Consider the following 26,745-nt stretch of genomic DNA (forward strand, 5'->3'; position numbering starts at 1 on the left):
TTCACACGCGTAGAGCTCTGCTTTGTAGGTATTGTCTGCAGACCTCCAGTTCAGTTCTGCTTCACTGGAATAGATTATAGTCGCTCCTTCCCTCTTCCTGCACTTTCCAAAGGCTGTCTCCCATCTGCATGGTGCGACAGCTGTCCTTTCACTCTCGTCTTCCACCTCGTCTCCAGGTCTAATTCATTGCCACACCCTGTGGAATCAGTCAGCTAAGTGTTCTCCACATAGGACCTGGCCTAGGCCATAGTTTGGACTCATTTCCACAGCTGAACCCTCCATAGGGAGAGAAAGGGACAGGCAGGAAGGGAGAGAGAAAGGGAAAAGAGTGAGAAGTGTCAGCTCATACTTGCTTTATTTTAGTTGTTCATTGATTGCTTCTCATATGAACCTTGACGGGAAGTGGCGGGAAGGCTGGAGCCGAGCCAGCAACCTTGAGTTCATGTTGATGAACCTGTGCTCAAGCCAGCAACCCTGTGCTCAAGCGGCCACCTCAGGATTTTGAACCAGGGACCTCAGTTTTCCAGGTCATCGCTCCATCTACTATGCCATGACTGGTCAGGCTCCATACTAGTTTTGGCACTTCAGTGTCAAATGTTTTTCTAAAGTCTTACTCTCTGCTTGGGATTCTCCTGTGGTGCCCCATCAGCTCCAGGAAACACCAGGCAGACCCTTGTCTGTAGGAGTTTCTAACCTCAATGAGCTCCGCCTTGCTTGATGTAAGCCTGTGTGCCCACACTCTTGTCCCCACACACATCCCTTGCCTCTTTCTCTTGACAAATGGCGATTCCTTCTGCTTCTAAATGAACATTTCTGTGCATAAAACGATGACACTTTGGTGTAACTGTCTGCCCATCTGTCTGTCCCCTTTCCCAGACTGCAAGTTCCTCCAGGCCATGAACTGAGTCTTACTTATACTTGTCCCACTAACACCCAGCACAGTGCCTGACACCTTCTAGATGCTAAGTAAATGCTTGAATGAAAAATGAATCAGGCCTAACCAGGCGGTGGCGCAGTGGATAGAGTGTCAGACTGGGATGTGGAGGTCCCAGGTTTGAAACCTGGAGGTCGCCAGCTTGAGTGTGGGCTCATCTGGTTTGAGCAAAGCTCACCAGCTTGAGCCCAAGGTCTCAGGCTTGAGCAACGAGTCACTTGCTCTGCTGTAGCCCCTGCTTCCAGGTCAAGGCACATATGAGAAAGCAATCAACCAACAACTAAGCTGCTGCAACAAAGAATTGATGCTTCTCATCTCTCTCCCTTCCTGTCTATCTGTCCCTATCGATCTTTCTCTGTCTTTGTCACAAAATAAATAAAATTTAAAAGAAAAGAAAAATGAATCAGTGTGAGAGCATTGTAGAAACACTCTTCTCTTTGGGAAAGAATATAAGAATTTCTTTCAAATAAATATGTAATAAACCCTGAGTGGCACCACTTGTACTTCTATTTTTTCCTTGTAGCCTTGATGTTTAGTTCAGGGAACATTCTAGAACAGAGTTTCACCACCACGACCTCCACTGCCTCCCCCCCCCCCCCCCCCCCCCAGAACAGTGCAAACCCCTGGTACCTGGGCAAATGCAGTTTACAATCTGAGTCACTAGCCCAGCTGTGATGCTTATTTTGGACCAAATAATCCTATCCCAAAGTTCACTCTGAGTAATAAGCGTTCAGATGTTGTTTTTCTTTTGTATGAATGAATGAATGGGGTTTTTCCACTCCTCTGTTTGTATTTCTTCTTATGCATCTTGCTCTATGTCAGTGTGAACATAGGTGAGTTTATGGAAATGAGAAGTTCCCTTCTGTTCAGTACTCCTCACAGGTCAGAAAGATAATCAGACAGACATTCCTTCTGGGTGGAAATCCACCCAAAGAATAAATCTGTTCATGCTACAAAAGCAAACAGATCTCTGCCCAAGTGTTTACTACTTCTGGTGTTTTTCAAATATCCCTAAAAACTTCTCAAAGCCAAAGTGTTTTTCAACTATTTTCCAATAGAGTCATTGTGTTTATTTGTGTGTGATAACTTGGGGCTTGCATTGCTAATAGCCCTGGTTCCTCTATATTGGTCATGACACTGCATCATTTTGTGTTAGGCTGTTAGCTTTAGAGCAAGTCATTTTAAGTGACTGAAACCTCAGTCAACTGGTACTTTATTATTATTATTACTTTTATTATTATTTATTGCTTTTACAGAGAGAGGAAGGGGAGGAAGAGAAAAGCATTCATTTGTTGTTCCACTAAGTTGTGCCTTATTATGCATTCATTGGTTCCTTCCTGTATGTTCCCTATGTTCCCTGACTGGGGATCAAACCTGCAACCTTGGTATTTTGGGAGATGCGCTAACTGACTGAGCTAACTGGCCAGAGCCAACAGATATTTCCTTAGAGCAGGCATGGCCAACATATGGCCCGCAGGCTGGATCCGGCCGGCGTAATGTATTTATGCGGCCGGTGATTAAATTTTTAATATTCTCCGCTACTTTAAAATCTCAGCTACTCAGAAGCGGAAGCATCTTTGATTATTGGAAATAGAGACATTTAAGAAGATAGTAATGCGCGGAAAAGAATTCCGGGTGTGACTAATCTAGAGTTAACTTCCAATAATTGGTCGAATGGATTCGCAATACTTCTTTATTTTTTAAAAAAATTCTATTATAAAGATTTACAACTTTTGTACTCGTCTGTACTCTATAGGAACTGTTTGATGTTTAGCGGCGATGTGAAACCCACATTATTTTAGGCGGAGTTTGCCAGTGTGCTCCCAAGGTCAAACAATTCGTTATTTTTGTGGTCAAGTGTGCTGAGTCAAGTGGCATGTAGCATAGACAGTAGCTGCAGTTGTTAACTGAAAATGCATCCAGGCTGTTTGTAAAACGAAATAATTGTTTTATTTGCAATACAACTCCTTCAAGCTCATTCTATTAATTAAATATTGTTTTGATTGATTGCGATAGTTTGGATATTTATATGGTATGTAATTATATTTTAATTAAAATAATATTGTATATTAAAACTTTTTTCACTCACATTTATCCATAAAAAATTACATAATAAAATTTTGTTTACTTAAATCGTTTTTGTATTTAACATTTTTTAATTTTAATATTTTGTCCAGCCCGTGAAAATTTTCTTTCTAATCTGGCCTGGGGGGCAGAAACTGTTTTGTCACACCTGCCTTAGAGCCTATTTGGAGGACATGGCAAAGTTAGTTGGTAGGTCATGGCTCTGGCTCCTTTCTGATTACAATATAAAGTTGAAGTTCTTAAGGTTGCCCTTCAAGAACTTCAGGAATCTGTCCTAAACTCCCTTCCCCAGTGTTATTTCTCACTAGATGGTCTTTTTAGAGTATTGATCATCTAAAGCAGCGGTTCTCAACCTGTGGGTTGCGACCCTGGTGGGGGTCAAACGACCAAAACATAACCCTGTATTTTGGTCGTTCGACCCCCACCGGGGTCGCAACCCACAGGTTGAGAACCGCTGATCTAAAGACTCCTTACCCATGGTTACATTTAAAAATAGTTTATTTAAATTTCTACTAAGACACATCTTTTGGCAAGCTGCACAGAGTGTGAGAACCAACTCCTTCACAATTCAAGGTGAATTGTCTGATCTCCCTCTTGACTTTCAATTTGATGCTGGTATTTGAAACCAACATTGTCATTGCCCATGGCATCTTACTTACTGTGTGTATGGCATGCCTTTCTCCATCACACAGTTCTTCCTCACATCTTTCTGTGAGCTCTTCTGAAGACTCTTCAGTATCTCCCAACATCTGGCATTGCCTATACTTTAAGTGAGATCATTCTAAGCATTTCATCCAAATTTGGTGATAATCTGACATGATATCCTCTCTCCTTCCATTGCCCTCCCAACTTTTTTTTTTGTATTTTTCTGAAGTGAGAAATGGGGAGTGGCAGACAGACTCGCACATGTACCCGGCCAGGATCCACCCGGCATGCCCACTAGGGGGTGATGCACGGCCCCTCTGAGGGCTTACTGCGGTGCAATCAGAGCCATTCTAGTGCCTGAGGTGGAAGCCATGAAGCCATACTCAGCGCCCAGGCCAACTTAGCTCCAGTGGAGCCTTGGCTGTGGGAGGGGAAAAGAGAGAGAGAGAAAGGAGAGAGAGAAGGGTGGAGAAGCAGATAGGTGCTTCTCCTGTGTGCCCTGGCCGGGAATTGAACCCGGGATTTCCACACGCCGGGCTGATGCTCTACCACCGAGCCAACTGGCCAGGGCTCCAACTTTTTATTTTGGAATAAATTCGTATCTACAGAAACACTGAACTAGTATAATGAGCACCTGTATATCCTTTACTAGACTCACCTGTTATTTTTTTTTTTTTTGCCATTTTTGCTTCCTGTTTCTTGTATGTGTGTTGTAGACGACAGGATCTAATACTATATACTCTATTCACATTCAGTAATGCCCTTTATAGATGCTGTCCTTTAAATTCAGGATTCAATTACAAATCACACATTGCATTGGGTTGTTGTATCTTTTAGAAATCTTTAATCTAGAATAGTTATTCCCATTTTGTGGGGGTAGGTGATGGTGGTATTTGGTGGGTAAGCAGAATGGGGACCCGGAAAGGGACTCCCCTGGAGTGTTAGCGTCTTGTGAGATCTCCCTTTGGAAAGCCAGTTGGACCAGTCGTGGGAGATTGTCTGTCAGCCCTGGGAGGCATGACGTTGTATATGATAAATAAGTGAGGTATTCAGGATATGTGTGTGATTATTGTGTAGTAGGAAGCGTGAGTTCAGAAACAGGAACAAGGGAAAGGGAGAGAAGTCATGCTGGAAAAGGAGGCAAAGGGTTTGGAAGACAAAATGGCTGAGATCTAGGGAACCAATTAAAATTTTCCTGCCTGTACTAAGATAACTTTTAAGACATCTTTTCATAATTTTTTATTACTGCCCCAAAGGCTCATTTCTGTTTCTAGCCAACCATTCTAACAGTTTTACCTTTTTACTTAGTAATTGAATTTATTGGGATGATATTGGTTTGCCAAACCACACAGGTTTCAAGTGTATAACTCAATAAAACACCACCTACAACCGCTGCATTGCATGCTCTCCGCCCCAAGCTGTCTCCTTCTGTGCCCATCCCCCACCTCCACCTAGCCCTTACCCCCCTTTCCCTCCCTGGCTCTCTCCACACTGTTGTCTCTGTGTTACATATATATGTTTTTGGCTAATCCTTTCACTTTCTTTTTTTTTTTTTTTTTTAATTTTTTGACAGAGAGAGAGAGGGACAAATAGAGAATAGAGACAGACAGGAAGGGAGAGAGATGAGAAGCATCAATTCTTCGTTGCAGCACCTTCGATGTTCATTGATTGCTTTCTCATATGTGCCTTGACCGGGAGAGGGGAGGCTACAGCAGAGCTAGTGACCCCACGCTCAAGCCAGCGCCCCTGTGCTCAAGCTGGTGAGCCCGTGCTCAAGCCAGCAACCTCGAGGTTTTGAACCTGGATCCTCCACGTCCCAGCCCAACGCTCTATCCACTGTGCTACCACCTGGTCAGGCTCCTTTCACTTTCTTTCATCCAGTCTCCTCACCCTCTCCCCTTTCAAAGTTGTCAGTCCGTTCCCTGTGTCCCTGCCTCCTAACAGTTTTTTTTTTTAAAGACTGGTTACTTTCAGTTATTTTTGGCCAAATGGAGCATTCCCTTCTTTTCTCCTTGAATCCACAATCCCTAGTAAATTGTGTTCTTGTAAGGAAGGTCCCATTTCTTACTTAGAAATAATTCATTTTAAGCTCAAGTGAAGTCTGAAAACTGGTGGCATCTGTGTGTGTGTGTGTCTTCTAATTTTTATCAGCACATGTAATAGTTAATAAAAACAATCTCAGAATTGTTAAGACTTGACATTAGTAACTCCTTAAGGGCACTGTGTCTGGAGACAAGTATACGGTTGATCATTAAATGACAGGGGTTTGAACTGTGCGGGCCCACTTAAACACTTTTTTTCCCCAATAAATATATTGAGAAATATTTTAGAGGTTTGTGGCAATTTGGAAAAACTCGCAGACGCACCACATAGCCTAGAAATGTTGAAAAACTTTAAAAGGTATGTCATGAATGCATAAACTATATGTACGTATTTTCTCTACTTTATGATTTTCTTTGTAACATTTTTTCCCCTCTAGCTCACTTTAAGAGTACATACAGTATATAATACATATAACATACAAAATATATTATTTGCTGTTGATGTTATCAGTAGGCTATTAGTAAAGTTTTTTTGGGAATCAGAAGTTTTATAGGATTTTCTACCCTGGGGGGGGGTCAAACCACATCTTATACAAGGGTCAACTGTGTAGGACCTGGAACGTGACCTTGGTGCTCATGGTCATTGAGTGGTAACAGTTGGAGCGCTTGGGGGTGTCTCCTAGCTGAGCATCTTGCCCTGGTGCCCCGGTGCCCCGGTGCTGGCCGGCCTGGGAGAGGGCTGGTGGCTCTGGAGCAGGAGCAGGCCTGGCGACCTTTCCCAGGACCGCAGAGCTCTTCCCACCTCCTGTTTGTTGCTGAGATCCTCAGGGCCACCTCCTTTGTTTTCCTTCTCCAGGAATGGTTGTTCAACTCATCCTTTTTTCTCTAAATTAGCTAGCCTTGTTTTATGTTGCTTGTAACCAAAAGAACGTGTTAACAAGTGCAGATATTTGGGTTGTTTGCCGTGTTTTGCTGTAATTTGCAGAACTTTGAGGACCATCACCGCATTTCCATCCTTGTTCATATTTCATTTTCCCATTTTTCTAGAAGTGGAATTTCTGGGGCAGAGGGCACCCATTTCTGCTTTCGCTGGTGTACTCTGCCAACGCGGCATCTAGTAGGTTTACTGATGTGCGTTCCCACTGGCAACAGTCCGCATGTGCCTGCCTCCCGCATCATCGTAAAGGAAACTGTTCCCATGCACTTCATCTTGCGCGCTTCAGTGGGGAAGAATCACTGTGGGATAACTTGCCTTTTCTTTTTTTCTTTCTGTTAGTAGGGAACTTGAATGATCTTTTCACATGCTTATTGGCCATTTTGGGTTTCTTTTTTTGTGACTGTTTATATCTTTTTAAAAATAACAATTCAGGTGTTCCTCTTCTTCCTGTTAAGATGTTACTGCTCTTCACATGAAGGATCTTCTCTTAGGTGTGTTAGGGCAATAACCAGTGTCCTCATTTGTTATTTGGGTTTTCAAGTTGACTGTGTTTTTGAAATACAGATTTAAAAAAATTTGGGGTAGGGGAAGTGGTTTAATCATTAAATCTTTTCTTTAAAGGAAAAATTTCTGAAGTGTTCTAGAAGGGGCTGATGTGTTGGCTGGTACCTTGTTACATGTGTCTAGGCTGTGTGTTGATGGTAGGATGATTGCATATGCTTAATACATACATGTTAGTTGTGGAATGAGTAAAACGCATGGTTCATATCTTCATTAGTTCATTTATCTAACATTTCCCAAATGCTTACTTTGTTGGTGGCATTGGGGGATGTGGATGTGTGTAAAACATCAGCCCTAGTTAGGAGTGGGAACTTGGCTGTGCCTGAGAAAGTTTCAGGGGTGATGATTTGTGGGCAGAGTGAGGGGTTGCCTTGGCCCTCAGAGGGCTGTGGCCACAGTCCCCGTGAGAACAGGGTCACTGTCATCTCCATGGCAAAAGTGGATTGCAGCCGGCATTTCCTGCCTTGTCTGCCTTTTCTCCCCCATCCCTCTCAGAGACATTGTTTTTTCACTGTCACACTGAGCAATGTGAGTGGTCAGAAAGATTTTGGTATTTAAGTCTTGTTGGGTACCATAAGCAAGCTCTGAAATCAAAAGTTTAAATTCTGTTTTTATTGAACCATTTTACCAGATGTTTCCTGTGGTTTGACAGATGTACCTTTTACTCGAAAGTTACACTCCTGAGATTTTGACTGTTATGGACACTGTTGCTATAGACAATGGTTCTGTGAGGGCAGGATTTGGACGACAACTTCGGCATCATTTTGGGTTTGAAAATGTGTTTTTCCCCAGAACAGAAATGCTTGTCTTTATAACCTGCTTTTATCTTCTCAGTTACAATTCTCATAATCTCTATTTTATAAAGAATGTAACTGGTTGGTCAGAGTTTATTTCAGTCAACACCACTGTGCCTTAGTGGATATTACTTTCTGAGAGGAGCTGGACTCAGGTACATAAAAGTTTTGTTTGCAAAACTCAACAGGGTCCAAAAGAACTCAGGTAGCAGGCAGGCGAAACTTTACATTGGACTGAAAATCTAACTGCAGCTCCACTTCTCTGGGCTTGTGGATGCTGGGGAACAGTTCAGAAAGCTGCAGGCTTGGCATTCCTCTGCATCCACCTACAGCCCATCAGGACAAACCGAGGTTGCTGCGGTACCTTGCCTTCCCCGAGCCTGCAGTCAGCATTTTCTGCAGCCCAAGAGTCCAGAGAGAAAAGAGCCTCTCATCCTGGATTCTGCTGGTGGGAGGAAAGCAGAAGGAAGTTGCGTCCTACAAAACACAAGCGAGACTGTAGTTGTGGCTGCAGCGGAGGAAAAGTGGGGATTTTTGACATTCCTGCTCTGAGGAGCCAGCTGCAGGGTGCTGTGGCTGCCGCATTGTTCCGGCAGAGCTGGCCCCTTCTCCAGCAGCCATCCTTGCCTGTGTTTTGTTTAGCCTTATTCTGGAGTTCTATAAAAGCCTTATGTTATGGAAAATGGAGAAACAAAGAAAGAGGAAATCACATACTGTAATTCTGACAGCAGACCTATTTTCTCACAAAATGGAACTGTAATGATGCATATAACGTTTTGGCAAGACACCCTCTGTAAATAAACCCTCCCAGGAGTTGCTAACCTATCCCAGGACCCATAGGAAACTTTGCCTGCAGCGTGGGGGCCGGCAGGCCCCTTACCTTGTAAGTCTCCTTTCGGCCAGGGACTTTTATTCTGACAGGCCTTCCGCCTCTCCAGTTTTGTGCCTGGGACTGCTTGCCAAGTTTGTGAGGCCCAAGGCTTTCTTGTGGGAGGACGCTGGGCTGTCTTCATGCTCTTTGGCAATGATTAAAGTGAGGTTAGTACCAAAAACCCTTTCATTTTATTCCCTTATCCTTGTTTTTTCAAACCAGATGGCAACCCTGTATTTTCAGCTGTAATTAATTTAAACTGTGAGGCAGCAAGTGCTGGGAGAGGTAGAGTTGATCTTGCTCAGAGGGGACAGCAGTGATTTCCCCTCTCATCCCTCATCCCTCACTGAGTGGCACCTTGTCCCGATCAGATCCATGTCAGGTACAGTTTCTTCTAAGAGGGGACTGCGAGGAGAGAGAGGGCACGTTAAGGGGGCTGCAGCGCTGGGCGCCGAGTACACGTGGGAGCTGGGAGGGTTCATGCACACTGGCGATTGTTTCCTTAATGGGTTGGAAGTGACCATGTTTCAGGTGCTGGCTGACATGGCACTGCCAGGCGGGGCTATCATGTGACCACCTCTGGACAATGGGGCATAGTTTGAGTAGCTGCTGATTTGGGGAGTACAGGGTGCTTTTTCTTCCCACTGAGTTCAGCTGCCAGGAACGCCTCCAAAAGAGAGTATGTTTTAAGTTTAACGTTATTCTTAAAGAAAATTACAAGGGAAATAAAAGCACTTGGCCACATTTGAAGTCTGGAGGTTTTGACCTCAGCTATTTTGACCACTTCCCTCCATGGAAATTTTACTTGAGTCCCTCCTCCAAGAGTTGTTTTGGTGTAGAGTATCCATTAGACATCAAGAGACCCCTCACATTTAATATAAAGTGAGTGCTTTTGTTTAATCTCTCTGTAACTTGTAAAGTGAATCCACAGAGTGGTCACTCCTCCCACCCTTTCCTCCCCTCTTTGCTCTGAAATGAAGCTGAAGGTAAAATGAAGAGCCAAGTAACGGGGCTGCAAGAGGCCTCACCTGCCTGCACAGGTCGGTGCAACGGGGTTTTAGTTTCCTCGTTTGAGAAACACATTTTCTGGGCAGTACAGAGGAGTTGCAGATTGAAGATCTGTTAACGATAATATATGTGCAAAGCACTTTATAAAACTGTACACTAATGCTATACAAATGGTAGTTATTAGCATTAGCCATCCTTGGATGACTTGAAGTAATTTTTAAAGGCCCATAGTGAGAAATGAGAACCGCAAATATGTAGCTTGTGAGTCTCCACCATGCTCACTGTTGATTGCGACGTCATTGACCATGTGCCTGCATTTGCTGAATTTAGCGAACTGGGTGATGGATGTTCTTCATTTATTTAACTTTTTATGTCAAATGTTTACATTATTCATGAGCATTCCTCTCATGAACCACTTGGACTGTGTTTACTAGGACTTGCATTTTTTTGTTGTCGTGGGTCAGACCTGTGCTTTTGGAAACCTTTTATTTTTCTCTAATTGAGAGGGACAAATGTAGTGAAAAATGCATCCTGTAGTTTCAACCTGCTTTACTAACCATGATTTGTCAAAACTTCTATGCTCTAAACATTAAACAAAGCATTACCAGATGATCTAGCAAATCCGTGTAAGGACATAGACCCCCAAAGAACTGGAAGCAGGGACTCGACAAGGTATTTGTACACCCATGTTCACAACAGCATTATTCACAAAGAGAAAGGGTGGAAACGACCCAAATGTCCATCACTGCGTTTAGATAAACAAAATGTAGTCTGTACATGCAGTGTATTGTTATTCAGCCTTTAAAAAAGGAACAAAATTCTGACCCGTGCTATAGCACAGATGTACCCTGAGGACACTGTGCTAAGCAAAATGTGTAGTCACAGAAGCACTAAATAGTCCATGATTGTACTTTGTGAGGAGTCAAATTCACAAAGAGAAAGTGGATTGGTGGTTGTTAGGGGGTGGAGGAGGGGAATGGAGTTAGTGTGTAGTGGGTATGGCGTTTCAGCTGGGAGAGATGAAAAGTTCGGAGGTGGATGGTGGTAACCGTTGCACACCAGTTTGTGCTTAATGCCACTGAACTGTACATTTAAAAATGACTAAAATGGTGAATTTTATGTGTGTTTTACCACCATAAAAAGTAAATTAAAATATATTCTAAGGACTATTGATTAACTGTATTTAGTTCAGCGGGGTGAACAATAACGAGTCTATTACCCGAAAGAATTGAAAGTAGAGTTAAGTCTTTGTACTCCCAATGCTGCTGGGATGAGAGATGTATGAGGAGGGAGTAAGCAGTTTGGACAGAAGTTCAGCTCTCTGAGGATATAATATTTGGTTCCCAATAATAGAGAGTTGCAGTTTGGTGACTTCTGGGTGTTCATTTTAATTTAGAGAGTAGTTAGGATTCACTGTTACCATTTGGTTTTGGAAGCCTTTGCTCATGAAAAGGAAAATGTATGTCCTTTGGGGTGTTGGGTGATGGTAGTCCTGGGTTTTCTAAGGCCATTTTTAGAATCTTAAATTCAACAGTTTGTGGCAGGTCGGGGGCCATTTCACTGTGGAATGGAACCATCAGATTCCCCTAGGTTCCTCTTCTCCCTTCTTTTCAGGGTGCCAGGTTTTGGATTAAGTATGATTATAATAGTGAGGGGACTACTTACATATTAGAGATGCTACGGTGAAGCTAACCAGACAGCTTAGGAACGTCAGTCTGAATTCTGTGAAGTGTTTGAAAATGAGAATAGTTATAAAGAAATGGATTTTTTAACTCAGAGAAAAACAAAATAGGCCATCAGATGTATATATATTTTAGGTCCCTTTGGGAACTTTAAGAATAAAGATCGAGGCCCTGGCTGGGTAGCTTAGTTGGTTAAAGCACTGTCCCAACATGCGGAGGTTGTGGGCTCGATCCCCAGTTAGGGCACATCTCCAAGAGTCAACAGTGAGTGCAGGAATAAGTGGACAAGTCAGTGTTTCTTCTTTGTCTCTGTTTCTCTCCTTTTCTCTCTCTAAAAATCAAGTAACACAAATTTTAAAAATAGATATTGATCAGTTATTTGTCTGTCAGTTGTCAGTGTGTTAGAAGCCCTTTTAAGCACTTGAGGGCCCTTGACATGATCTTTCAGTCATTCAGATCAGTTCCTATCATGGAATCCAACTAAAGTACAGATCACCTAGGCATCCTTCCCTTTAGTTTTTAGAAGATGGAGTTCAGCCCAGAGGCCGCCTGGATGCTCAGAGGGAGTTAGTGTACTACATAATTAGTGCTCAGATGGAAGGTCCTTTAATAATGATTTTACAATTAGTAATTATAATTATCTAATATTAACAGTGATGACTGTTTTAAAACTACTTGGTAGATGCCTTGATATTTTTTATTAGATGACTTTAATCCCTTAGTATACTCAATACTTAATATTCAAACTTTTTAGTATAGTTAAATTTGACTCAGTAATTTAATTTTACCTGCCAAGTTTCCGATGACAGTCAGGGTAGGTGGGTAGGTTTAAAAGGAAAACTGGCTTTCTAATTTGTTTAGTGCTGAGTAAATACTGAATTAAGAGTTTATCCTCTCCTATCAACCAGTCCACATAATACTTTGGAACCGGTTACTGCCACGTGAGGGCTTGCCACCTGGGAGGGCTGCTTGCTCTCAGGCCAGGAACGCGAGGGTGTGTGGGCTGTGCCTGGGTGCCTGCGGGGCTGGGGGGTTGCACCAAACCGACAGCACAGGGGAACGATCGTGTGTCTCTGGCATGCATGCATGTGTGCGATGCAGGTATACGTAGTAACTCATTTATATCTCTAGCCAGCATGGGCCCACAAATATAACTGATTTTAATAGACTGAGTATATGGATTTTAGGCGGCCACACTTGCTCTGTGACAGGACTGCAGAAGTAACCATTGGCATCTTGAGTTACTGCTGTTGAAAGTGAGTTCCACTTAATAGACCTTATGCCCTGATTTTTGTTTCAGAAATAAGCTACCATAAATTTAAGGGAATTATCATTTATTATGCGCTCTGTTCTTTAGATTATATCAGGAGTAGTGTGTCTAGTTCTGGGCCCCTTGGAGAGAATGTTAATTTGAAGACCACCCAGAGGTGGTTGACAGGACAGGGTTCTGATATTAGAGTCATTTGGAGGGATTCTTGTTTGCCGAAGAGAATTCTGGGCATGGCAGGGCTGGCGTAGAAGTAGTCTAGTAGTTGGACGAAGAAATAGATTGAGTTTTTCCAAAGGGCTGACCTTTGACCCAAGGATCCTACTGGATAGCAGATTTCATTCATTATGAGGAAGAACCTTTTGTTGAAACTTTTCTTGTGTGTGTGTGTGTGTGTGTGTGAGAGAGAGACAGACAGACAGACAGGAAGGGAGAGAGATGAGAAGCATCAATTTGTCATTGCGGTGCGGCTCCTCAGTCTCCTTAGTTGTTCATTGATTGCTTTCTCATAGGTGCCTTGACCGGGGGAGGGGAGGGCTGCAGCAAAGCGAGTGACCCCTTGCTCAAGCCAGCGACCATGGGGTCATGTCCATGATCCTGTGCTCAAGCTGCTGAGCCCGTGCTCAAGCTGGATGAACCTGTGCTCAAGCTGGCAACCTCGGGATTTTGAACCTGGGTCCTCTGCATCCCAGTCCGACTCTATCCACTTTGCCACTGCCTGGTCAGGCTGTTGAAGCTTTTTAATAGCTCAGTGAATTGGCTGCTTAGAGAGGAAGAAGTGCCTTTGTGTGCGGATCTCTCCATCCCACAGCCTATCCTTTACTCCATCCATTTCACCATGATGCTCTTTCCCTGTGAGGAGGACAAAACATCCCACCTGGACAGTTTTGTAATATTTTCCAGCAGTTTTGTTGCAAAATATGGAGTCAAAGCTAAGAGTGAGCCTACAAAAGAACTTGAATGGAATTATGAAAGTTGTTACCAAACCAGAAGAAGGAAAGCGGAAATGATGGTTGAAGGAGTTTTCAAACCCTTGCTTCCTGGAGGGTTTGTGATGGCTGGGGTTGTGTCTCTGGTCACCCCTGAGCCAGGTGTTGCTCTGGAGCGTCACAGGTTTCTCTGTCTTATTCAAACCAGCTGGTGCTGGTTTTTCCTAAAAGTCGCTTTTGGGGGGGGGGGTTGGTTCATGCATAAATTAGTTACTGTGTGCCAGGCACAGTGGTGGGTCATGACTCCATGCACTGTGCAGAGTGTCCCTTTCCTAGTTTGCTTCTCTCCGGGCCTGTCTGGAAGGAGCTGGTCTTCTGAGTCTCGGATTGGTGGATAGGTAAGAATGGAAATGATTCCATCCTGTGCCTTCCTGAGCCACAGGCCCCACACTTTCCTTTACTGACACAAAGAAGCCTTGGCCAGTAGATCTCTGAATCAGATTGAGATTGCTGGTGCAGACACTGTCCATTTAAAAGCCAGCTATGGATGGTCTCATTGGGCAAATCCCTTTGCTTCTGTCCTTTCTCTAGGCCTCCCCTTGGCTGTTTCAAGTGGTCCTTAAAGGAGAGCCATGCAGAATGTCACCATGTTGGATGTGTCTCTTGCCCAGCTAGGTAGATCTTCTCTGCTAGGATGTTGCCCACCTCACACAGTGTAGCTGAGTTACAGAAGGAAGACATAATGTTTTCCATCCCTTCTCTGATGCAAGGACTCTGTTTAATGCCAAAAATATGATGGTGGTTATATAGTTGTTTCAGCATTCATTGAGAGAACGCATAATGACAAAAATGACTACAAATTTAGTAGCAGTAGGAATTTTAAATTAATTTATATTTTATGAGTCTCAGCAACATTTCCATTCATGTGAAAACTGAGTGGTCACATGTGGGCCCTGTGAACTGTCTCTGAGCAGTGCTTGGTATGCACACGGGTGCCCACCCGTTTGCAGCAAGGCCCCGGGCCCCGCCCATGGCGGAGACCCACGACTCTGGTGCTAACATGGGGGGTGGATGAGATGCTTTACCAGTCATGTACTCAGGGTCGACCTCTTTTCTCAAACTTGAGTTTTTCTTCTTGTCTCAGCTAATGATGGAAAACATGTGCAGACTGCTGTAATTAAAGAAAACTGGTACCTTATTTACATAGAGTCGAGCAGTTCAGAAATGTGTCTCCCAGCAACGTGTAAGAGCTCTGCCCTGCTGGCCAGCACCGAGGGCGAGCCTTGCTTCTGTGTAGGCAGCAGGTCTTGAAAGCCCTTCCTTTCCCAAGCAGATCAGGTCCCTGGGTGCCGGAATTGGAGAGGGGAAACTTTGCCATGGGAGACCCTGCACTCAGGGCCTGTGTACCCTTGCTTTTCACACGTCAGTCTAGCAAACCTAGCTGCTGGCTTGGCCCACCGTGAGGAGCAGGGAGGGGAAGGGGCACCGGCAGTGGCAGACACACTTATCCCAGGAATGACCCTCCGTGAGCCGGGGAGGAAACCGGAACTCATTAAGGAGCTGGCCCAGGAGCGCAAGCAGTTGAGCACTCTGAGAGGACTGCATACATCTGAAAATAATATTTGTCATAAAGACCCTGAGTCACCAAGACAGGAAAGAATAAATTGTAGGTGTTCCAGACAGGTTGCTCACTATCGTTTAGTGTTTTATCTCTGAGTCTCGTATTTGGGTTATGTAGAAGCTTTACTGAACTGACCACCCTGTGGCCCCGGACGACAGGTCAGGTTTCCCGGGTGTCCCCGGCCCCTCATGCAGCAGTCACTGTGCTGGAGGAAAGGGGAGACCCACTTTCCCCCAGAGCGGCTTCCAGTCTCACGGGGAGAGGAGGACAGGAGTGGCAAGAAGCCTTCACACGGAACGGAACTCCAGGGAGGCTGAGCTGCGGCTGGAGGGGCGGGAGGGGCTGGAGGGGCTGGAGGGGCGGGAGGGGCTGGAGGGGCTGGAGGGGCGGGAGGGGCTGGAGGGAAGGAGGGGCTGGAGGGGCGGGAGGGAAGGAGGGGCGGGAGGGGCTGGAGGGAAGGAGGGGCTGGAGGGGCGGGAGGGAAGGAGGGGCGGGAGGGAAGGAGGGGCGGGAGGGAAGGAGGGGCTGGAGGGGCGGGAGGGAAGGAGGGGCGGGAGGGAAGGAGGGGCGGGAGGGAAGGAGGGGCGGGAGGGGCTTGAGGGGCGGGAGGGAAGGAGGGGCGGGAGGGGCGGGAGGGGCTGGAGGGGCTGGAGGGAAGGAGGGGCTGGAGGGAAGGAGGGGCTGGAGGGAAGGAGGGGCCGGGAGGGAAGGAGGGGCGGGAGGGAAGGCAGGGGCGTCGTGGAGGATGGAGGGGACATGAGAGGCTTTGACTGGAGACCTTGATTCAGTGACAGAGAAGAGTCCAAGTGCGTTATGTTTCCTCTTACACTGTCCAGTGTTGTTGATTTGCCCTCTGGCACCACAGAAACGTGCTATTTCTGAAGCCCTCACAGGCAGTTTTGGCAGAAGAGGAAGGACTCAGCCTGCCCCACCACCTACCATGTGACTCTGGGCTGAGTGTCTGAGTCTAAACTCCACGTCCCTCCATGTCCCAGGGGAACCGGGGCTTCCAAGGGTTGGCGTAAGCACTGACCGAGAGAGGTGGGCAGTACTCTCAGCTGGCCTGTCATCTCTGGGTGTTTGTAATCGACAGGCCTGTCAATGCAGGAATACTATGCTGGTTGATCCAGTCATTCATCCTTCCAGCATGTTCCGGGGCCAGCAGGTTTTGGATGATAACTTGGCTGACACGCTGCTTCCCTCTTGTATGTTGGGGCAGGTGGGGATGCTTTTTCCTGGCTTCTGAATTGTACTTGGAGGAGAAGGTGGGGGGCAGCCGACACTCCCGTCTTCTCACTGGCAGGCCTGGCCTCACACATACTGGTCCCGACTCCTGTTGTCCTCTCCTGGTGCTTAAGTCAGTGCGCCTCATAAAGACAGGGCATGCATGACAGGGACACCTGAGGTCCACTGGGTCTTAGTTACCTCTTTGAAAATGTCCAGAGGAAGCTCTAAAAATGTTGGTGACGGGGGCAGGATTAGTACAGATAAAGCTGAAAAAACATGGGTGTAGAGAATATCTAAAAATGTATAAAACAATGGGGTAAAAAAAAGGCCACGGAAACTATATTAGTTTGCTAGAGCTGCCATGATAACGTACCTCAGTGTGGGCGGCTTTAACGACAGAAGACAGAAACGTGTTTTCTCAGGTCTGCAGGCTGAGAGTCCTAGAGCAAGGTGTCAGCAGGGCTGGTCTCCCCCGAGGGAGGAGAGGGAGACTCCGTTCCAGGCCTTTCTCTCTTCTGGTGGCCTCAGGCATTTCTTGGCTCAAAGATGACATTTTCCTGATGTCGTCACATCATTTCTCCTCTTTGCCTGCCTGTCACTTTGTCAAAATTTCTGATTTTTATAAGGACACCAAACATACTGGATGAGGGCCTACTCTAGTGACCTCATCTTAACTTGATTATCTGCCAGGACTCTATTTCCAAATAAGATCACATTTGCGGGCAGGAGGTTAGGACTACAACATCTTTGAGGGGACATAGTTCAACCCGTAACAAATTAAAAGCAATTCAAAGAAGCAAGTGGAATGGCCAATATGAACTGATCCTCAATGAGGCCGGTGGCTTTTAGAGAGCTACCTGAAAGACTCTCAGAAACCCCGCACCCAGGCCCAGGAAGATGTGCAGGGATAGAAACACGGTGGGGCCATTTACAATCAGGAGAAACCAGAGATGGTCCAGATACCTGTCAGTAGAGGAATGGATAAATTATTTGTGGTATAGTCATGGAGGAATACTGTATAGCAGCAAAATAAGGGATATACTAGATCATGGGTAGAGTCCCAAAACCGGCTGAGGGAAAATAGCATGGTTGTAAGACAATACGCACAGTGCGATACCGTGGTGTACATTTAATACGTGCTATGTAGTATTTACAGATATGGATGGGAAGACTCTCCCCAAATACTGAACAGCTGGCATGTCTGGGGATGGGAGTGCGGGCCTGGGGAGGGTGGGAAGAAGGGGCTGCAGCTGTGGCTGCCCTATTGCTGCTTTGATCACTGCCTGTATTTCCTTTAGAAGGGAAGAAGCGGTCTAACGCAGATGCTACAGATCAGTGGTCCCCAACCTTTTTTGGGCCATGGACCAGTTTAATGTCAGAAAATATTTTCACGGACCAGCCTTTAGGGTGGGACGGATAAATATATCACGTGACCGAGACAAGCGTCAAGAGTGAGTCTTAGATGGAAGTAACAGAGGGAATCTGGTCATTTTTTAAAAATAAAACATCATTCAGACTTAAATATAAATAAAATGGAAATAATGTAAGTTATTTATTCTTTCTCTGCGGACAGGTACCAAATGGTCCACGGACCAGTACCGGTCCACGGCCCGGGGTTGGGGACCACTGCTGTAGATGGTTTCATTTGTCAGCTCTGGGTAGTAGGAAATAGGTCTTTGTAGTTTTCTCAGCCTTTTTCTTGAGAGGGAAGGTGAAAAAGAAAGGCTTTGGAACCAAGTATAAATTAGAATCCTTGTATATCAGATAAGTTACTCAGTCTCTCTGAACCTCAGTTTACTCATCTGTAAAATGGGGGCGATGATAATAACATTTTACAGCATTGTGGATTTTAAGGTAATGAGGTCTAGCATGTTATGTGGCGTGCATGATAGTAAAGACAATCAAAGTAAATTTTTGTGAGCAGTATAATTTGCTCCCAGGGATTCTCTAACTTTTAATATGCATTGTTTTTGGACACTACTTTCTAAGGGCAATATTGCAATGGTATTTTCTCACTGCAGGTCACAAGTCAGTGTTTGAGCAAATGAGGTGTTACTTAGTTCTTTGTAGTTGATTTTTGAAATCTGAACTAGCAGAAAGGGGGATGCTCCCTTGGTTGGGAGTTAATGGGAAATATGCCATGGGTGGATAGCTGTGGCAACAGTGTAATTAGCCAATTGCTGTGTCCTTCACACTCTGGTTGGGTTCCTTTGAAGTGGGCCTTTGATGGTGGTAGGGCTGTGCCTTTTCTTGATTACTTGGGAAGTTAAGTGATGATAGATGTCTTATGCAACACAGTCTTCTCTTGCCTTGAATGGAAAGGCAGTCTCCACCCCTTTTCCCTGCTGTTCAGGAAGTGCTTTGTCACTAAAGCAGAGGACCCCTAGGTTGGCTTCTTGTCTTTGGGACACCCTGGATGCCAATGTTTCCCAGCTTTCTCCTGCCCATGACACACAGCATGCCGTTTTCCACCATGGAGGGGGTCTGCCTTACCTTTCAGCACTCCTGCATGCAAACATCATCTGTGTCACAGCCCTGGTGGGGTTGTCACCACCCCCTTCATGTCTGAAATTGGTACCAAGGAGTGATGAGACTGGACGAGGGTGACGTGGAGACATACCCAAGCACCTTCTTGCTTGGCTGGGAAGCTCACAAGAGGAAAGAAGGGGGCGATGCATGTACCCCGGCAAGTGTGTGGGGTTTGGACGAGCTAGGGGACGTTTAGGGAGACAGAGCTTGAGAGAAGGTAGTTAGAGGAAGCAACATCTCACTGCCACCGATACCCAGTGTTTAATAGTTCCATAGTCCACTTATTAAATGCCGCTGTTAACACATCCACTGGGTGCTCAGTTTTGTGCCCAGCACTGGTGAGGGGGCAGAGCTTGCAGACCTGGGCACTGCAGAGGGTCTGGTCCAGCTGGGGAGGCTGGATGTGCCCCAGGGTCAGATGCAGCTGGCTGATTAAGACAGTAAGGTAGACAACTCCCTGGGGTGTGCCTTGGGGGGTATCATCCTGCAGTTTGGAAGGGGTGGTCAGGGAAGGCCTCTTGGAAGCTTGGATGGTGAAGAGCTGTTGTAGGGACTGGGGTGAGAACAGCTGAATGGCAGGTGTGTCTGGGTCACACCCTGACAACTGTCTCAATCTTAGCCTAAGATCTTTTCACTTTGGTCTCTTCTGTAAACCCGGGGTGGTGCCACCTACCAGTCCACGTCATAAACCTGAGGACGCGGTAATGGGCATGGGGATGCCTTTTGTTAACTTTAACAATTACTATTTCTAATTGTAGTGTGGTATGTATGATACTTTAGCCATTTTTAGCCTCAGTTCAGTGGCATTAAGTACATTTTCTGAGGAAGCTTTTAAAAATTAAAGATGCTTTAACACAGGGATAGTCGACCTTTTTATACCTACTGCCGTCTTTTGTATCTCTGTTAGTAGTAAAATTTTCTAACCGCCCACCAGTTCCACAGTAATGGTGATTTATAAAGTTGGGAAGTAACTTTACTTTATAAAATTTATAAAGCAGAGTTACAGCAAGTTAAAGCATATAATAATAATTACTTATCAAGTACTTTTTGTCAAATTTTCGCTAAGTTTGGCAGAATCAATCTTTATAAAACAACTTACTATAGTTAAATCTACCTTTTTATTTATACTTTGGTTGCTCCTCTACCGCCCACCATGAAAGCTGGAACGCCCACTAGTGGGTGGTAGGGACCAGGTTGACCACCACTGCTTTAACAACTTTGTTACTGTTAGTGTTGGACTGTGAGGGTCTGCTCCTCTCCTGTAGGTTCCTAGAGGGCAAATACTGGGGTCAGGAATGAAATGGAAGAAGGAAGGGGACCTGAGCTGGAGGGAGGACTGTCTTGGCTGCGACAGTCAAGGGCCCCTGCCCCCCTCTGGCCTCACTACTGCTCCCAGAACTTGAGTTCACTCTTGCCAGGTGTGGTCTGGTGTCCAGCAGGACTGCTGCCACCGCAGGTGTGTTCTGTGCATCCGGGAGTGGGAGTGGGAAAGATGCAGGGCTGGACTGGTCCTTGCTTCACACCTGGGCCAAGGGACCTGCCCAGAGACTGCCAGGTGCCTGCTGCATGGGGCTCTCCAGGATCTCAGGATCTCAGAATATTTCCTTGAAAGCACCAACTAAAATGTCTCACACCTGACCCCTCCCATCGTACAGAGTCAGACTCCCATTGGCTCAGTTGATAGCAGCCCTCAGTAGTGGGATTCAGTGAAGGCCTGAGCATGCCAGGCTGGCACACCTGCCTGTGGTTTGCTCTCAGCTCACAGCCCCTGCTGTTTAAGGGTGGGAAATGCCATTTTAATGAGGATCCAGTGGATGCAGTGCACTCTTTTCATGGGATGGGGTCTTTCTGTGTCACTGCTTAGAATCTTGTTGACTTTCCCCAGACACCAGACACTGGTTTCTCAGCTCAGAGAGGGTGGAGTCGGAGTAGCACATGGCAGTGCGGCCTCCGTTTCCTGGGACACATGGCCATGGAGTGTAATGTGTCTTTCCTCTTGCCACCTTTTACTTTTCTCCCCTTTTCCACTTCTCTCCTGAAGCAGTTGCCACTGAAACACCCTCACCAGGATGAGTGTGAGTTTCCGGTGGGGCCGGGGTGCCCTGGAGCCACTGTGCTGTCGGCGGCCCTTGGTGCCCGTCAGGCCCTCACAGAGCCACGCTGTGTGTGCGCGGAGGCCGCTCCGGCCCCCCAGGCAGGAAGCGTGTGGTTTGGGTCCGCTTGCTGAGGGCACGTGGTGCTCCGGGAAGCGGCGGAGCCCAGGGTATGATTCACTTGGAGGGACGTGGAAAACAATGTCTGTCTTTAAGCTCCAGGAACTAGGAAAATGAGCTGGAAATGTGAGTAATGTGTAATTTTACTAAAATTAACCGGCGAGTTCTTCAGATGTTTTCTTTCGGGTTTTTCAGCGCCTTCGTCTGCTCAGTGTGCCCCGCTGCGTCATGGTTTTGGTTGGCGGCCTCTGGTGTGCGTGCCCCAGAGCCCCTTCTCCCACGCCCCGGCTGGAGCGGGTGCACAGTGGTCTCCAGAAGCACGGGTGGCAGCTGTGAGTGTGGTGCCACCCGCCGGCTGTGTGCCCGGACAGCTACCTGCCATCCTTGGGCATCTCTTCCCCCTGCAAATGTCACTGATGCCTGGGTCTCAGGGCTGGCCTCGGAGCTTCAGCCGAGTTCAAACACGACTCCCTTTGCCAACACTCAGGTGTCACATGGACATCAGTGCAAGGGATCGGTGGGCTGCACATATGTACTGGTTGGCGACCTGGACGTTGGATAGGGACAGATCTGCCTGAGCGTTGGGCTGCTGGTCTGGTCGGGAATGGGGTCGGGGCAGACGCGATGCCTCTTCACCCCTGGACTCGGGCCTCGTGCCAGCTTCTCTGCCCCATCCTACCTCACCTGGACCCACGAGAAGGCAGAGTTGTGTCTTACTTTCTGTAACTTACAAAACAGAGGCTCAGTTCACACTGGTTGAATATAATGGAGTCGTAGTCTTATTCCCTGAGTTTGCCGCATTCATTAAATGGCCTTCAGAAACCTCATTTTAAGGGGGAGGAGATGGTGTCAGGGAAACAATTTACTTATCTTGTCAAACATTAAATTTTATTTTATCCAAATTTAGAAGGAAACTTTTATTTTTCAATTACAGTTGACATTATTTTATAATAGTTTCAGGTGTACAGCATAGTGGTGACACAGTTACGTAACTTAAGAAGTATGCGCATGGATGAAATCACAGATGGTGGTGGGGTGGGTTCTCTCTGAAAGGTTTGCATGGCACTGTGGGGTTCAGAGCAAGCACCTGGCGCTGTAGATGCGGTGGGCTGCACACGCGTGTGCCTGGGGACGGAGATAGATGATAGGTAGGACACACACACACAGTATATACAAACACACAGTCAGAGGCAGGCAGTGGTGTGTCTTATTTGAGGAATGGCAGGCAAATTGTTCTGACTGCCGAGCATGACACATGTGGGCATGAAACCCAGACAAGGATGAAAACATGGTCAGGACCAGAGTGGGAAGAGCTTAGGAGGCCACTGAAGACAGTGCTGGGCTGCTGAAAATTGTAACTATGGGCTTGATATGTTCAGATCTGCTTTATGAAAAGATCATGCTGAAATGCATACAAATAAACCAGCAAATCTGAATAAGGTTTGGCGGGCTGTCTCAGTGTCAGTTGCCTGTTGTGATATCATGCTGTAGTTTTATAAGATGTCATCACTGTTGGGGGAACGTGGTAAAGGGTACAGGTGAATCCACATTTTAAAAAGGCATGCCTGTCGCTCTCACACACGTGTGTATATAAAACACTAGATCATTTTATTGCATTCAGCCACTTGAGGTGGCAGCAGGCAGTGCTGCTGCTTTCTCTGGGGTTCCTTCTTAGCTCAGGGGCCCAGGCTTCTCTGCTATGAAGTAGTCTGTCTGCAGAGGCAAGAGGATGACGACCTGCTAACTCTGAGAATAATTTGCATTTCTTAAAGACAAGTCATTGAGATCATTATCTACCACATTTTTAGTTAAGACTTGCTCTTTATGAAGAAAAGATTGCTCTGGCAGCAGCAGAACATGTTAGGTTTAAGGAGCTGAGACTCTCGAAGCAAAAAGAATAAACAGGTGAGGCCCGGCCGGTTGGCTCAGTGGTAGAGCTTTGGCCCGGCATATGGAAGTCCTGGGTTTGATTCCCAGTCAGGGCACACAGGAGAAACGCCCATCTGCTTCTTCACCCCTCCCCTTCTCCTTTCTCTCTGTCTCTCTCTTTCCCTCCCACAGCCGAGGCTCCATTGGAGTAAGTTGGCCCAGGCGCTGAGGATGGCTCCATAGTCTCTGCCTCAGGCGCTAGAATGGCTCTGACGGCAATGGAACAATGCGCCAGGTGGATCCTGGTTGGGTGCATCAGGAGTTTGTCTGACTGCCTCCCCGCTTCTAACTTCGGAAAAATACAAAAAAAAAAAAAAAGAATAAACAGGTGAGAAGGAAGGACCTGGGCTGAGCCCAGAACAGCGTTTGTGGTTTTCTGTTGGCCCTGCCTTGTAATTACCTGGGCTGTGTCATTCTCTAACAGATACAACATAGGCTTTGCCTTAGATCAGATCCATCAGATTTGGGAAGGGCCTTTACCATCCTGTGTCTCACACAGCACCTGCCACGTGCTCAGCATACAACCGAGGTTTCTGGGAGCACCAGTTGATGGACTTCACTAAAGCAGATTACCCTTGCTGGTGTGTTCTGGTTTTAGGAGCTGCACGTGGGCTCTGAGTTGTCCCGACAAGCCTGTACTGCACACACCGTGAGCCAGAGCAAACACCACTGCTTCTTGGCCAGTGACGTGTCTGCTCTGAGTCTCAGTTCTGTCATCTGGAAAGGGGGTAGTTACGGCATCTCCTTCTTAGTGCTGTTCAGAAGGTCAAATGAACTAATAACACCTGTGGAGCAGGACCTGGCACATAGAAGCATTTTGGTAACTTTGAGTTATCATCATTATCTTCATCTTGATAAATGGCAGATCCTTGTCAAACCAAGCTGGCCTTGAGCACCTGGGTTAGTTCTTTAGGCTCTGAGCAAGTGCAGTTTACTGTAGAAGAACTCGGGTAGGCACACAACCTGTATGGACAGGCAGCTGAGCAGACTCCTGGCACCGCGGGCCTTTGCAGTCACCCCATCCCGGCTTAGCGCCTTGGTTCAGCTTACTGGTTGGTGAGCTATTTGACCTAAACCTCAGAAAAGGATGATGATGATATATTTATTCACAGCAAGGTGAAGAATTAAGTAATCTGTGTGAAGTGCTTGGCCCATGGCCAGGAATGACGCAGGCATTCCCATCTGAGTGACTCCTTTTTTTCAGGAATAAGACCGCCAATGGAGACTGCCGGAAAGACCCCCGGGAGCGGAGCCGCAGCCCCATCGAGCGGGCTGTGGCCCCCACCATGAGCCTGCACGGCAACCACCTGTACGCATCCCTCCCCAGCCTCAGCATGGAGCAACCCCTTGCACTGACCAAAAACAGCATGGACGCCAGCAGGCCGGCGGGCATCGCGCCCACGCTGACCCCGGTGGAGCGGCAGCAGGTATGTCTGTCCTGTAGGGTGTGGGCCCAGGGCGTGAGGGCTGGGCGGGGAGCACCAGCAGAGGCCGGGAGGGAAGTGGTGAGAGAGGGTGGAGGAGTCCGTCTTCAGCCTGGGCTCTGCACTTGGGACAAGGGAGTGGCAGCAGCGACAGCAGGAGGGATCCTTTCACCAAATACCACCTCACATTTGAGTGGCCGCCTAGACTTGCTGGGCCTTACCTCGGAGGACTGACTGCGTGCACAGGGGGTTTAATGTCTTTGCCAAAGGATTGGTCTAGTTTATGTTTTCAGCAGTCTTCCTTGGTGGTTGTTTCTGTTAGGATCAATGTAATAATCCTAACTATTAATCATTCATTTCCATTGTAAGGACACACAGTTCAAAGTTAAATGTCAAGTTGCTTTGCTTTGGACTGAAATCCATGAAGTCAGTGGTCACAATGGTTATTAGCTCATGCTGGTCAGAAACCTGTGATTGGCAGATAGTTTTTTCTACAAGGAAAATAAGAAAATTAAGTTACTTAATAAATACAGTGTGCTTGGTAGGGAAAAATTTTTTTTAACTGGGACTCCTGAGGAAATACATACTAAAAGGAGGCAGTTAGCATTGAGGTTTGGAATCACTGTGTGAGTCCATGGCTTTTCTCTCTGAACCTCTGGGGTCTGTGATGTAATAGGTCCTCAGTGTTTGCTAAGTGTGACTGACAGCAAGCAAAGGGTGTGCTGTGCAGCAGGAGGCCAGGCCGCAGCCTCCAGCTTCCAATGCATCACCACAGTACACTGCTGACACTCATCTCACTCCCCAGGGCCGCTTCTGAGCGGCTGCGCCTGGTCCAGCTGTGCCCCAGCCCAGCAGCACTGCCTGGTGCCTCTCTGGTCTGGTCAGTAATGACTGCTTGTGGGCAGGCCCGAGCGTTGAGAGAGGTTGTAAGGTACCTGTGGTTCCCAGTGAGGCTGACGAGCAGTTGTGCTTCCCACCTCGGAGCCCAACACTATGGTCCCATATGTTTTATTCATTCATTTAACAAAACTGGTAGACATCAATGTTGAAGGGAATGTAATGGAAGCTAGTCAAGCAAGACATGTTTTAGTCTGGAAGAGATGGATCGTCAAATAACTAAACTATGGTATTGTAACTATTGTATTGGTAAACAGCCACTTATTCTGATAAGAACAGAGGTCCATTATCACTGCCCTTCACTTACTGAACAAAGCATTACTAGGGCCCCGAGTAATCTGCAGAGCCGCAGACACAGGTGTGTGCAGGACACACCGGCCCGGGAGCAGCTCACTGCAGTCAGGGAAGTGTATGGCTCTCGAGGGTGACAGGGGCCACAGTGGGGGTGATTTGAGCACCAAAGGAATTTATTTCTAGGATCCAGGGAATTCAGCCCTTTGGCTGCTGCTGCTGTTGGTTTGGGAGTTCCTCAGGGGGGTTGGGTGGGGGAGTCCCCTGGGAGGCTCATCTCTGAGCCCGTGGTGGCCGGGGCAGGAATCCCTGGAGCCTCCGGGAAAACGGGGGGCAGGTCCTACCTACCCTTTAGCTTCTCTGAAGGCTTTTGAGAATCTTCTGGTTGGTTCTTACAGTTGCTTTGTGAAAAGTGTACTTCTGGGTCGAGTAACCTGTTGTCCTTAGCATGGCTCCCCAACCCTGTCCTAAAATGTGCCTAGCTGCCACTCCAGCAGAGGTTCTCCCGCCCATTGGGTGCGCCGTGGGGTTGGTGAGAGCAGGTTTTCTAGGAGTGAGAACCTTGAATTCCCACCTGTGTTCTTATGGGATTCCTGGCCAGTGGCCATTGAACAAGCCAAGTTTTCCTGGGATGGGTACAATGGCTCTGGCTTCCCCAAGGTGTCCACCGACTTAAGCTTTAATTTAAGGTTGGGGTAGGTGGTAAAGAGGTTATCAGCCTGTCTTTTCACCTTGACTTTTGGTCAACTTGTATTTCTCTCACCATAGTAACTGTTCCATGAACTTTTTTCTGTATCATTGCATGGCCTGGACAGTCCATTATAACCTGAGCTTCTGCTCGGACATTCAGTGAGTTCCT

The 26,745-nt window shown here is 46.7% G+C and overlaps 1 protein-coding gene across 5 annotated transcripts in view; it reads left to right on the forward strand.

The window, feature by feature from the left end:
* VGLL4 (vestigial like family member 4) overlaps nucleotides 1–26,745 on the forward strand; it is a 173,790-nt gene that overhangs the window by 141,348 nt on the left and 5,697 nt on the right. For 4 of the 5 annotated variants that reach the window (XM_066351854.1, XM_066351853.1, XM_066351851.1 and 1 more), the window contains one exon: nucleotides 24,479–24,701. In XM_066351854.1, coding sequence (XP_066207951.1) covers nucleotides 24,479–24,701 — 223 coding nt within the window. Of the gene's footprint in view, nucleotides 1–8,980; nucleotides 9,037–24,478; nucleotides 24,702–26,745 lie in introns of those variants that run through there. The other variant, XM_066351855.1, reaches the window with a different exon arrangement.

Source organism: Saccopteryx leptura, chromosome 10, assembly GCF_036850995.1.
Source record: "Saccopteryx leptura isolate mSacLep1 chromosome 10, mSacLep1_pri_phased_curated, whole genome shotgun sequence".
Classification (NCBI taxonomy): domain Eukaryota; kingdom Metazoa; phylum Chordata; class Mammalia; order Chiroptera; family Emballonuridae; genus Saccopteryx; species Saccopteryx leptura.